This window comes from Callorhinus ursinus, unplaced genomic scaffold (assembly GCF_003265705.2).
Source record: "Callorhinus ursinus isolate GAN/ISIS: 27379988/994484 unplaced genomic scaffold, GSC_fseal_2.0 scaffold4, whole genome shotgun sequence".
NCBI classification, from domain to species: Eukaryota; Metazoa; Chordata; class Mammalia; order Carnivora; family Otariidae; genus Callorhinus; species Callorhinus ursinus.
The window spans coordinates 142,776,322-142,789,754 of NW_027397066.1; the positions used below are offsets into that span (position 1 = coordinate 142,776,322).

The 13,433-nt window shown below is 36.7% G+C and overlaps 1 protein-coding gene across 6 annotated transcripts in view; it reads right to left on the reverse strand.

Annotated features, from left to right (window-relative positions):
* Window positions 1-769: 769 nt before the first annotated feature.
* The window catches only part of DDX60 (DExD/H-box helicase 60), a 109,164-nt gene continuing 96,500 nt past the window's right edge, over window positions 770-13,433 (reverse strand). For 5 of the 6 annotated variants that reach the window (XM_025874430.2, XM_025874426.2, XM_025874428.2 and 2 more), the window contains 3 exons: window positions 12,771-12,922; window positions 4,548-4,610; window positions 770-1,522 (listed from right to left, as the gene is read on the reverse strand). In XM_025874430.2, coding sequence (XP_025730215.1) covers window positions 1,423-1,522; window positions 4,548-4,610; window positions 12,771-12,922 — 315 coding nt within the window. In that variant the 3' untranslated portion in view covers window positions 770-1,422. Of the gene's footprint in view, window positions 1,523-4,547; window positions 4,611-12,770; window positions 12,923-12,966; window positions 13,184-13,433 lie in introns of those variants that run through there. The other variant, XM_073892468.1, reaches the window with a different exon arrangement.

The window sequence follows — 13,433 nt, forward strand, 5'->3', positions numbered from 1 at the left end:
AAAAAATTTTCATGTCTCCATGAGACAAGTAAGAGGTGAAAACCAACATGACAATCTATTAATATTGTGTATCAGTGTTTTGAGCAGAGATTAAGAGGTCAGTAGAAACCATTTTTTAAGTATTTTGATGTCCAGAAATTGTTGCAGTGCATATTTTAAAATAATGTAAATGGATTTAGTCTGAAGAACTAGAGTCCCCTAACATGGCACATGCAATAATGGGTCAGTTCCAGGTAACAATATTCTTTTATCTCCAGACAAATTGAACCATGGTTGTTTTTTTTTGTTTGTTTGTTTGTTTAAAGATTTTATTTATTTGACAGAGAGAGAGAGACAACGACAGAGGAAACACAAGCAGGGGGAGTGGGAGAAGCAGGCTTCCCTCGGAGCAGGGAGCCCGATGCAGGGCTCGATCCCAGGACCCTAGGATCATGACCTGAGCCAAAGGCAGACGCTTAACGACTGAACCACCCAGGCGCCCAAGAACCATGGATGTTTTTCTAAGCCAATGTAATATATGTATAAATAATGTCGTACAAAAGATCATCTTCAGTAAGACAACCTGGATAGAAGGAGAGAGCAGTCCTTTTGCTCTGAGGATAAAATGTTCTGTTCAAGTTTAGGGTCTAAAATGGATTCCAAAACTGTGATCTGAGGCTTAGTCTAGAGAGGGAAAGTGATTAGACATAAACTATTTATTATATATAAAATGCATATGTATGTGTAAATGGATTGAAAGATGTATAGACTTTACACAAAGAGACCAATGGAAAATTGATTAAACCCATTTTATTTCTTTGTGTTTTTTCAATCATTTATATACAATTAAAATCAAGCCAAAACACCAGCTATATTTTATCTTAAAGCATCACAGGATTTATGCCAAAGCTCTCATATTTTTTTAAAAGTAATTCAAGTTTACTAGAAGTTGTCATTTTTTAAAAACCATATATCTAAGTCATATAATCACATTTAAGTTAATTAGAGAAAATATATTTCAACTTCAGGGTACTGTAATAGTTTATTCTAGCCTTGATAGACCTTTATAAATTATAACATCCAGGAGAAAAATGCTGAGAATGTAATATTTGTTTAGACTTCACAGAGTAAAAATTGTTCTTCAGTCACATACAAAATCTTTGCATTTTCTCAATCAGTCCACAAACTAACTGAAACATAGGCATTATTATTCAACTATATACAGAAGCTAAGATTCCAAAGATATTAAATAACTTGTCCAAGGGTACTCATGAGAGAACATGGAAGTTACATGGATCACAATTGATCACAATTCTGACTCCAAAATGTTTGCTCTTTCCACTTCATCATATATGTATTTCTGACAAAAAGTATGAGGATCATAAAATATAACTTTAAAAATGCCCATGGCAATATTTTAAGTGGTCTGGATAATCTTTATTTTTAAACTCCATTAAGTTTTTCAGTAAAGGTGTCACTCAATTGTTCAAATGCTAAGACCACGTTGTCATCTTCATTTTCACATAGTTCACGCAAGGAAACACTGTTAATGGAAATAAACACACACAGAGCACACATTTTAGTGAGAGTCAGCATTATAAGAAGGACTTTCCCCAGGCAGGAAGAATTAAGTAAATCCCACTAAATGATGAAATGATGAAATGTTAGCAAAATATGAAGTATACTGATAAGAAATATATTTATCTTAAAAAAAGTGTATAAAAAAACAAAACAAAATAAAGATAACAAAAAAATTCCCATGCAGCTCCTCTTCATGTCAATTACCAAGAGGATTTTAAAGGCCACCAAATTCCATGTAACTTTATCCCTTCTCCCTTCAACAGCAGCAACACAAAGTCCCTTCCTTCTTGCCACACATCTCTTTGGAGGCTATTTTGTGGGTTTTTTTTTTTTTTTTTGGCTATTGTGTCCAGTATATACTGAAATCCACAAGCAAGTACCTCTATGAAGAGCAAAATATTACTTCCTTTACCTAGATATGTGAGAAATTTTTAAAAAAACAGGGTGTAATAAACAGAATAGTGGCCTTTGTGTTCTAATCCCCAGAAATCTAGGACTATGTTAGTTTATATAGCAAAGAGAATTAAGGTTGCAGATGGAATTGAAGTTGCTGATTAGCTGACTTTGTGATAGAAAAATTATCCTGGAATATCTGGGTGGACCCAATATAGTCTCAAAGACTTTTATGAGAGAGGAGGCAGGAGAGAGTTCATCACAGAGTAATGCAGTGTAAGACTCCCCCACCATTGCTGGCCTTAAAGATGAAAGGGAACCATAATCAAAATAATGCCAGCAACATCTAGAAGCTGGACAAGAGAATAAAGCAGATTGTCCTAAAGTCTCCAGAAAGAAATGAACTTTGCCAACATCTTGATTTTAACCCAGTTAGACCCGTTTTGGACTTCAGGCTTCCAGAACTGTAAGATAATAAATTTGTGTTGGTTTAAACCAGTAAGTTTGTGGTAATTTGTTACAGCAGCAACAAGAAATGAATATGCAAGTGAAAAGAAAGGACAGAGGAAATTCAAGAATGAACAGTGCAGCTGGGTTGATAAAGTACTGACCATGATCAGGATCTGACATTTTATCAGCCTTTTGTAATTCCTTATCTACTTTGGTTGCCCTAGAGTTCCAGAATTTTTCCTAGTGTCTTCATTGACCTACCACAAAGAATGACCAGATCCGTACCTATAACACTGAATATACTCCTAGTCATAGACCTATAATTATGACACTGACCCTTTCCTCTTGAATTATTTCCCACAGATATTATGTGACATGTATAAATTCTAACTCACTATTTTTGGTTCTTAGTCCTCCTCAAACTTCATCCTCCCTTCTAATGTATCATTAACTAAAACAGAAACCTCATTATCATCACCAACCACATGAACTTTATTGACAATTTCTCTGAATTCTATCCCGTAACTATTTCTTTAACCGCTCTTTTCCATCATTACTTCTATTTCAGACTCACACTCACTCTCACCTGCATGGCTCTTATAGCCTTTGAGTCTCTGTCACATATATAAACCATGCACATGTCTGTCACACATGTAAACCACAGACCCATATCATACTCATGCCTATACACTGTCTACATGTTATTCAGAATACTAAGCCCAACCTCCATAATATGAGAATTAAGGCTCCTTCCAATACATATCCAAATTGCTGTAAAGCTGCTTTAAGCAACTCAGTACCTTCCCCCATCCCTATCACAACTCCCATATTTCCAATGCCACTAGAGTGAGATTGAAGTCTACCCCTGACATATCAGACCCTTTCTCATTTCTCTACTTGGAAAACACTATTTCCTCTGCCCCAACCCTTAAGATCCTTTAAGATTTAGTGAAAAAATTACTTCATTTGAAAATCCTTCCCTAGTGCTCACTTCGGCAGCACATATACTGAAAATCCTTCTCTGAATCCAAGGTTGCCCCATTATCTGTCATCCTAGCACTTATTGCCTTTGTAATAGCTACAAGTCAGTTTCCTCACACTACACTGTAAGATTATGTTTAAAGCAATGATAGATTTACTGATTCTCTATATCTCAAATGCTTAGAAGTATGTCTCAAGCCAATAATATTTCAATACTTTTCAGATCAATGAATAATATTTCTAGGACCAGATTTTGAGACAGCTCCAAAGTCTCTGGGGTTTTCTGGTATACTCTTGAATAACTATGAGCCACTCAAGAAATACACTATCTAAAGATACTCAAGAAACTATCTAGAGCAGTTCCCTCTGTCCTAGCATCCCCATAGTTTCATTCTCTATATAAAACATCCAAACAGGTATGATTAATCTCAAATCAAAAAATTAAAAATCAATGACCTGATTAGCAAGAAATTCATGAAGAGATTCATGGCAATTGTATGCATGTATGTGAAGATATATAATTTTTAAAGTAAGTGTTAGAAAAGGGAAAACCCATAAAGTATTGAAGGGCATATGCAGACTGGAATTTAACCAGGCAACACTAGATGTGCCTAAGGATGGACCATGTAATAAAGCCTTAAGATGGGTTTATCTATATAAAGTTTAGAGTTGTTTGGGTCCCCACTGAACTCTGCTAAAGATGAAAACAGGAAGCCAGTATGAGAGACCAGAGTCAGATAAACCCTGGAAAAAAACATTATATAAAGCAAGAGAGTCCAGAATATGTAAGCTGATATAAACCTGATGGAGCCCTAAGGGGCCTTCTGAAGTATCACGTATCTGACAAACACTGGTTGTGAAAACTGAGAATACGAGGATTTAGGAATTCTTGAGGCTTTGGAATATTATCCTGTTATTATGCAGTGCCTGAGGCTGAGGCCCTGGTCTGAATAAAACCTTATGTCAAATGGGCTTTGGGATTAATTCTATTATAGAACCAGTGCAACAGGGTGTTGGAGAGAAGCTCTGCAAAGTGTTTGAGGAGTTGAAATATGTGACACCTAAGAAGCTCAATGGCATTTTTAAGTATCAGGTCAACATTTTTCAAATTACCATTAAATTTTTGGAAAATCTGAAATCAATGTTTAAAATATATAACATACCTGAGAGATTTAATGGTGAGTGCAAAATCTTTCAACAAGTCATAAGCAGCTCCTTCATTCATCCTAAACAAAATATCATTTTGAAAATTAATAGTATAAAAATAGTAAATTACTTCATACTGAAATGCTGGACTTGCCAATAATAAATTACTTTTGTCTGTCAAGACATATTTACTAAAACCTTTCACCACAAATCCTAGATGATGATTCAATCAAGAGGAATAATTATGAATTCAAAAGTCAGTTATCACAACCACACATAATCAACACACACAGGAGACTGACCATCTCAGGAGAAAAACAAAATAGGAAAGTTAAGCTCAGGAGAGTGAATGGGAGCTGGAGAATCAAAAGGGAAGAATCAAATGGATTATTTACTAATGTCACAACTTAATTCACAATAATGAGTCATATTTTAAAAAATGATCAGGAATACATCCAAGAGGGAAAATGATGGTGGAGTAGAAAGACCCTAGGCTTGCTTCATCCCATGAACACAACTGGATAACTATCAAAACATCCTAAATACCCCAAAAATCAACCTGAAGACTGACAGAACAAACTCCACAATTGAAGGTAGAAAAGAAATTACATTGAAGAAGGTAGGAAGTGCAGAGATGTGGTTTGGGAGAGAACTGGATCGTGCCCATCGCAGTGGGGTGGCAGCCATGGAGGTGGAGCAGGGCAAGAGACAGACTAGCACACAGTGGAGCATAAAGGGAAGATGATTCTCCATAGCAACTGGCTTGGAAAATCAGAGGGGCTGAATATCATGAGTTCTTGCAACCAATGAGGCTTAAAGCCTAGAATTTTAAAGGTCAGTGGGCTTGGCTCAGATATAGCCCAGGGGTATTGGGGCTGCTTTTGGAGAAAAGGCAGGGCAAACAACCCCCGGATGTATAGTGTGGAAACAGCAATTGAAGAGTGCCTGTGGCATACAGTGGGCGGGTTATTTGCTCTTCTCAGAGCATGTCCCAGAGAGGCAGTGTTCACAAGAGACCCCTCTGCGAAAAAAGAAACTGACCAGCACCACTTCCCTCCTCCACCCCTTGGAATAAGCACAGGGCTACCTGTAGGAACCAGTAGCATGCCAACACTCGCTACCTAACTTGCTTATGCCAAGCTCTGTACCTGCCATGCTCTGGTGGATCCACCCTTCCAAGTCATGCTTGCCTCAGTGCCAGCACTGTGTGCTCCTTTCCCCAGAAGACCAGCCCAAACCCCTGCCTACACTGCATCTTCCAACACAGAAGTTCTACATAAGGCCATTACCCTCAAAAACAGGAGAAGTAGCTGACTTTCCTAACACATGGTAGCTGACACAGAGACAGACGAAATGAGAAGACAGAGGAATTTGTCCCAAATGAAATAACAGGATAGGGCCATGGCCAGAGATCTAAGTGGAAACAGAGAATTTAAAGTAATGATCATAAAGATAGTCACTGGACTTAAGAATGGAAGACATAAGTGAAAACCTTAACACAGAAATAAGGAATAACATACCAGAACTAAGGGCTCAATAAATGAAATGACAAACACGCTTGATGGAATGAACAGCAGGATGGAAAAGCAGAGGAACAAATTAATGACCTAGAAAAACACAGTAACAGAAAGTAGTCAAGCTGAACAAAAGAGAAAAAGGAATTATGCAAAATAAGAAGAGATTTAGGGAACTCAGCAACTCTATCAAATGTAATAACATTTACATTATAGAAGCACCTCAGTGGGTCAGTCGGTTAAGTGTCTGCCTTCAGCTCAGGTCATGATCTCAGGGTCCTGGGATGGAGCCCCACATCAGGCTCCCTGCTCAGTGGGGAGTCTGCTTCTCCCTCTCCACCTAACCCTCCACTTGTGCACATTCTCTCTCTATCTCTCAAATAAATAAAATCTTTTTTAAAAATTTCACATTATAAAAGTCCCAGAAGAAGAGAAATAAAAGGGGACAGAAAGTTTATTTGAAGAATAATAGCTGAAAACTTCCCTAACAGGGGAAGGAAAAAGATATCCAGATCCAGGAGGCACAGAGAATTCCCAAAAAATCAACAAAAGCAGATCCACACCAAGACATAATTAAAATGGCAAAATATAGTAATAAAGAAAAAAATTAAAAGCAGCAAGACAAAATAAGGCAGTTACATACAAGGGAAACTCCATAAGACTAACATGGCCTTTTTCAGCAGAAACTCTCCAAGCAAGAGAAAGTGGCATGACATATTCAAAGTGCTGGATTGGAAAAATCTGCAGCCAAGAATACTCTATCCAGCAAGTTTATCATTCAGAATAGAAGAAGAGATAAAGAGTTTCCCAGACAAACAAAAATTAAAGCAGTTCATGACCAACACACCAGCCCTCCAAGAAATATTAAAGGGGACTCTTTCAGTGGAAATGAAAGACCAAAAGTGATAGTATGAAGGTGGGAAACACAAAAGCAGTAAAAATGAATCTTTCTGTAAAATACCAGCCAAGGAACTCACAAAATAAAAGTATGTAAAATAAGACACCATATATCTAAAACATAGGGAGGAGAGGAGTAAAGAATGGGTTCAGACCTAAATGACCATCAACTTAATATAGACTGCTCTATGTAGAAGATGTAACCTAATGGCAACCACAAATCAAAAACCACTAATAAATATGCAAAGAATAAAGAGAAAGAAATCCAAATATATCACTAAAGAAAACCAGCAAACTATGAAAGAAAGACAAGAAAGGATCAGAGAAAATCTTCAGAAACAACTACAAAATAAGTAATAAAATAGCAATAAATGCATATCCATCAATAATTACATTGTATGTAAATGGACTAAACACTTGAATCAAAGCACATGGGGTGAAAGAATGGATTAAAAAAAAAAGACTCATCTATATGCTGCTTATAAGAGCATTTTAGCCCTGAAGACACCTACAGATTGAAAGTGAGGGGATGGAGAAACATTTATCATGCAAATGGTTGTCAAAAGAAAGCCAAACTAGCAATACTTATAACGGACAAACTAAACTTTAAAGCAAAGACTGTCACAAGAGACAGAGAAGGGCACTATGTAATCATAAAGAGGATAATCCAACAAGAAGATATAACAGTTGTAAATATTTATATACCCAACATGGGAGCACCTAAATACATAAAACAGTTAATAACAAACATAAAGGAACTAACTGATAATAACACAATAATAGTAGGGGACTTTAACATCCCACTTACATCAATGGACAGATCATCTAAACAGAAAATCAACAAGGAAACAGTGGCTTTGAATGACACACTGGACCAAATGAACTTAACAGATATATTCAGAACATTCCAACTTAAAACAGCAGAATACACATTCTTTTCAAGCGCAGATGGAACACTCTCCAGAATAGATCACATGTTAGGCCACAAAACAAGCCTCAAAAATTCAAAAAGATCAAAATCATACCATACATCTTTTCTAACCACAACCCTAAGAAACTAGAAGTCAATCACAAGAAAAAATCTGGAAGAACCACAAATACATGAAAGTTAAATAACATGGTACAACACAATGAATGGGTCAACCAGGAAATCAAAGAATAAATAAAAAAGATACATGGAAACAAATGAAAATGAAAACACAATGGTCCAAAACCTTTGGGATGCAGCAAAAGTGGTTCTAAAAGGGACGTTTATAGCAATACAGTCCCACCTCAATAAGTAAGACAACTGTCAAATAAAAAACCTAACCTTACACCCAAAAAAGTTAGAAAAAGAACAAACAAAACCTAAAACCAGCAGAAGGAAGGAAACAATGAAGATTAGAGCAGAAATAAATGATACAGAAACTAAAACAAACAAACAAACAACAGAATAGATTAATGTAACAAGAAGGTGGCTCTTTGAAAAAATCAATAAAACTGATAAACCTCTAATCATAAATGAGAGGGAGAAATAACTATCAGCACCAACAGAAATACAAACAATTATAAGAGAATATTAGGAAAAACTATATGCCAACAAATTAAACCTGAAAGAAATGATTAAATTCCTAGAAACATAAAACCTACCAAAACTAAAACAGGAAGAAATAGAAAATTTGAACAGACTGAATACCAGTAAAGAAATTGAATTAGTAATCAAAAAACTCCCAACAAACAAAAGTCCAAGACCAGATGGCTTCACAGGTAAATTGTACCAAACATTTACAAAAGAGTTAATTCCTATTCTTCTCAAACTATTCCAAAACATAGAAGAGGAAGGAAAAGTTCCAAATTCATTCTGAGGCAAGCATTACCCTGATACCAAAACCAGATAAAGACACCACAAAAAAAGAGAACTACAGGCCAATATCTCTGATGAACATAGATGCAAGTATCTTCAACAAAATATTAGCAAACCACATTCAACAATACATTAAAAAAAAATCATTTACCATAATCAAGTGGGATTTATTCCTGAGTTGCAAGGGTGATTCAATATTCACAAAGCAACCAGCACGATACATCACATAAATAAAAGAAAGGGTAAGAACCATATGATCATTTTAATAAATGCAGAAAAAGGCATTTGATAAAGTACAACACCCATTCATGATAAAAACCCTCAACAAAGCAGGTTTAAAGGGAACAAACTTCAACATAATAAAGGCCATACATAAAAAACCCACAACTAACATCATCCTCAGTGGTGACAGAGAGCTTTCCCCTAAGGTCAGGAAAAGATAAGGATGTCCATTCTCACCACTCTTTTTCAACATAGTACTGGAAGTCCTAGCCTTAGCAATCAGACAACAAAAACAAATAAAAGGCATCTAAATTGGTAAGGAAGAAGTAAAACTCACTATTTACAGATGATATGATACTATATATAGAAAACCAGAAAGACTCCACTAAAAATCTGCTAGAACTAATAAATGAATTCAGTATAGTCACAGGATACAAAATCAATGTACAGAAATCTGTTGCATTTCTATACACCAATAATGAAGCAGCAGAAAGAGAAATTAAGGAATCAATCCCATTTACAATTGCACCAAAAACAAAAGATACCTAGGAATAAACCTAACCAAAGAGGTGAAAGACCTGTAACCTGAAAACTATAAAATGCTGATGAAAGAAATGAAAGATGACACAAAGAAACAGAAAGACATTCCATGCTCATGGATTAGTAGAACAAATATTGTTAAAATGTTTATACTACACAAAGCAATCTACAGATTCAGTGCAATCCCTATCAAAATACCACCAGCATTTTTCACAGAACTACAGCAATCCGAAAATTTGTATGGAACCCCAAGAGACCCTGAATAGCGAAAGCAACCTTGAAAAAGAAAAGCAAAGCTGGAGGCATCGCAATTCCAGACTTCAAGTTATATTACAAAGCTATAATGATCAAGACAGTATGGTACTGACATAAAATAAATACATAGATCAATAGAACAGAACAGAAAACCCAGCAATAAACCCACAATTATATGATCAATTAATCTTTGACAAAACAGGAAAGAATATCCAATAGAAAAAAGACAGTCTCTTCAACAAATGATGTTGGCAAAACTGGACAGCAACATGCAGAAGAATGAAACTGGAAAGGGCACCTGGGTGACTGGGTCAGGTAAGTGTCTGCCTCTGCCTTTGGCTCCGGCCATGATCCCAGAGTCCTGAGATTGAGCCCCACATCAGGTTCCCTGCTAAGTGGGGAGTCTGCTTCTCCTTCTTCCTTTGCCCTTCCCCCTCTTCTCTCTCTCTCTCTCACGCTCCCTCTCTCAAAATAAATAAATAAAATCTTAAAAAAAAAGAGTGAAACTGGAAAACTTTCTTACACCATATATAAAAGTAAATTAAAAATGGATTAAAGACCTAAATGTGAGACCTGAAACCATAAAAATGCTAGAAGAGAACACAGCAATGATTTCTTTGACATTGAATATAGCAACTTTTTTGTAGATAGGTCCCCTGAGGCAAGGGAAACAAAAGCAAACATAAACTATTAGGACTAGAAATAAGTAGCTTCAGGGGCACTTGGCTGGCTCAGTTGGTAGAATGTAGGACTCTTAATCTCAGGGTTGTGAGTTCAAGCCTCATGTTGGGCATGGAGCCTACTTAAAAAAAAAAAAAAAAAGTAGGGGCGCCTGGGTGGCTCCATCGTTAAGCATCTGCCTTCGGCTCAGGTCATGATCCCAGGGTCCTGGGATACAGCCCTGCAACAGGATCCCTGCTCAGCGGGAAGCCTGCTTCTCCCTCTCCAACACCCCCTGCTTTTGTTCCCTCTCTCACTGTGTCTCTCTCTGTCAAATAAATAAATAAAATCTTTAAAAAAAAAAGGTAGCTTCTGCAGTGAAGGAAACAATCAACAAAACTAAAAGACAACCTAGGGAATAGAAGAAGGTATTTGCAAATGACATACCTGATAAAGGATTATATCCACAATATATAAAGAATTTATAAAACTCAACATCCAAATACAGATAATCCAATTAAAAAATGGCAGAAGACCCAAATGGACATTTCTTCGAGGAGGACATACAGATGGCCCACAGACACATGAGGAGGTGCTCATCATTATTTGCCATCGGGGAAATGCAAATCAAAACTACAATAAGATATGACCCTCACACCTGTCAGAATGGCTAAAAAAAAAAACAACCACAAGAACCAATAGGTGTTGGGGAGGACATGGATAAAGGGTAACCCTCTTGCAGTGCTGGTGGAGTGCAGACTGGACCGGCCACTATGAAAAACTGTACGGAGTTTCCTCAAAAAGTTAAAATTAAAACTGCCCTACTATCCATCAATCACATTACTGGGTATTTATCCAAAGAATACAAAAACACTAATTCAAAGGGATACATGCACCCTTATGTTATAGCAGCATTATTTACAAAAGCCAAGATATGGAAGCAGCCCATTATCAAGTGTCCATCAATTGACAGATGGAATATTATTCAGCCATTAAAAAGAATGAAATCTTGCCATTTGCAATGAAATGGATGGAGCAGGACAGTATAATGCTAAGTGAAATAAGTCAGCCAGAGAAAGACAAATACTAAAGGATTTCACTCATCTGTGTAATTTAAGAACAAAACAAATAAGCAAAGAGAAAGAGAGAGAGAGGTGAACCAAGAAATGGACTCTTACCTATAGAGAACAAGCAGATGGTGACCAGAGGGGAGGTGGGTGGGGGATGGGTGAAATAGGTGATGGGGATGAAGGAGCACACTTGTCATAATGAACACAAGGTGATTAAAATTAAAACTTTTTAAAAAGAATAAAATACATTTGCATGAGTGAGCTATGAAATACAAAAAAAAAAAAATCAACATTTCTCTAGTGTCCCAAGTTTTAAATCCTTTAATTCAATAAAAATTGTTCAAAATTTTATGTAAATTGTCTACTGAATTACTGATTAGTGTGACAGAACGCCCCTCCCACATCTATGTGCTCAGTGCCTGGGCCAATTTCTCTATTCTCAGGTAAATCCAAGAGGGTTTACCCTTCCTTACTGTTTTTGAAAATGATTTCCCTGCCAAAGATCTAAAACAATTGTCTTATGCTCAGTCCTCAGATGTGTGAGTTATATACCTTTTTATATACTTCTCTCAGATAATGGTGGGTATGGCATTGTTATTGTTTTTCAGTTTTAAAATATCTTATAATGAATAGCTAGTATGGTAATAAAAACATATCTGTGAGTGTACATAAATATATCTGTAGGGTACACCTTTAGGTCAAGTGAGTCAGCCTAAGTCCCAAGATTTTGCCAGTAAACCACAAACAAAAATAACACAAAGTTTGTTATTCTCTCTCACCATTAATCTGCAGGAAAAAATTCCAGTATATTTAGCATGATTCACCTACACTTAAAATTGTAAAAAGCTGTGGGGCACCTGGGTGGTTCAGTCGTTGGGCGTCTGCCTTCAGCTTAGGTCATGATCCCAGGATGCTGGGATCGAGTCCCGCATCGGGCTCCCTGCTCATGGGGGACCTGCTTCTCCCTCTCCCACTCCCCCTGCTTGTGTTCCTGCTCTCACTATCTCTCTGTCAAATAAATAAATAAAATCTTTAAAAAATTGTAAAAAGCTTTGCCTTAGAATTCATTAGGTTCATCCCTTAGATATAGATGTAGGTAGATACAGAAATAGGACTAGAGGTAGAGGTAGAAATGAAAGAGAAAGATGGAGACACAGACATGAATGCAGACATGGACACAGAAAGGTAGAAGTAGGAAGATTAGAGGGGGCCAGATAGGTGAAGATGGATAAAACATACCTGTTGTCCTGGACTAGTCCTGTCAAGGAACCATGTTTATAGAAATCAAGTGCATAAGCATTAAGCGGCATTCTTCTTCCTTGGTTATCAAATATCTGTGACCACAGCACAGGAGCCTGAGTGTGATTGATACCAACTGTGTGTAGAAGGACCTGAAGAAATACAACTCTTTTTGTTATTTATGTGTAAAGAAAGTTTATGGTTTCTTACATTGTGCTTTGTAGTTCCTTTATTCAACTTTTTTGAAGCACACTCTTCGTGATGAAGGAAGAGGGTGTCTTTCATACACACTGGGTTGGTGCTGTCCTAAGCAAGTCTGGAAAATGACTTGGTACCACCTATGAACATTTTTGCCTCTTAGCATACTCTTGGCAATTTCAACAGTCCAGCCATGAGAATAATAACAAGAGTCACTAGGAAAGAAAAGCTAATTTTAATTATTTTTCATTATCCTAATTGGTACAGGAGATACCTTGTAAACAGAGTATCAGAGAGCTTAGGCCTTGTATATCTCAAGAGAAGAGTTCAACTGAGCAACTCTAACAATTGCAAGAACCCAATCACCAGAATAAAAAGGGAAGGGAGAGAGATATAGGGGGAAAGAGAAGGAAAGTAAGAATACGAAGTTAACAAGTCAATAGGTTTTGATGTCTGCTCATTTTA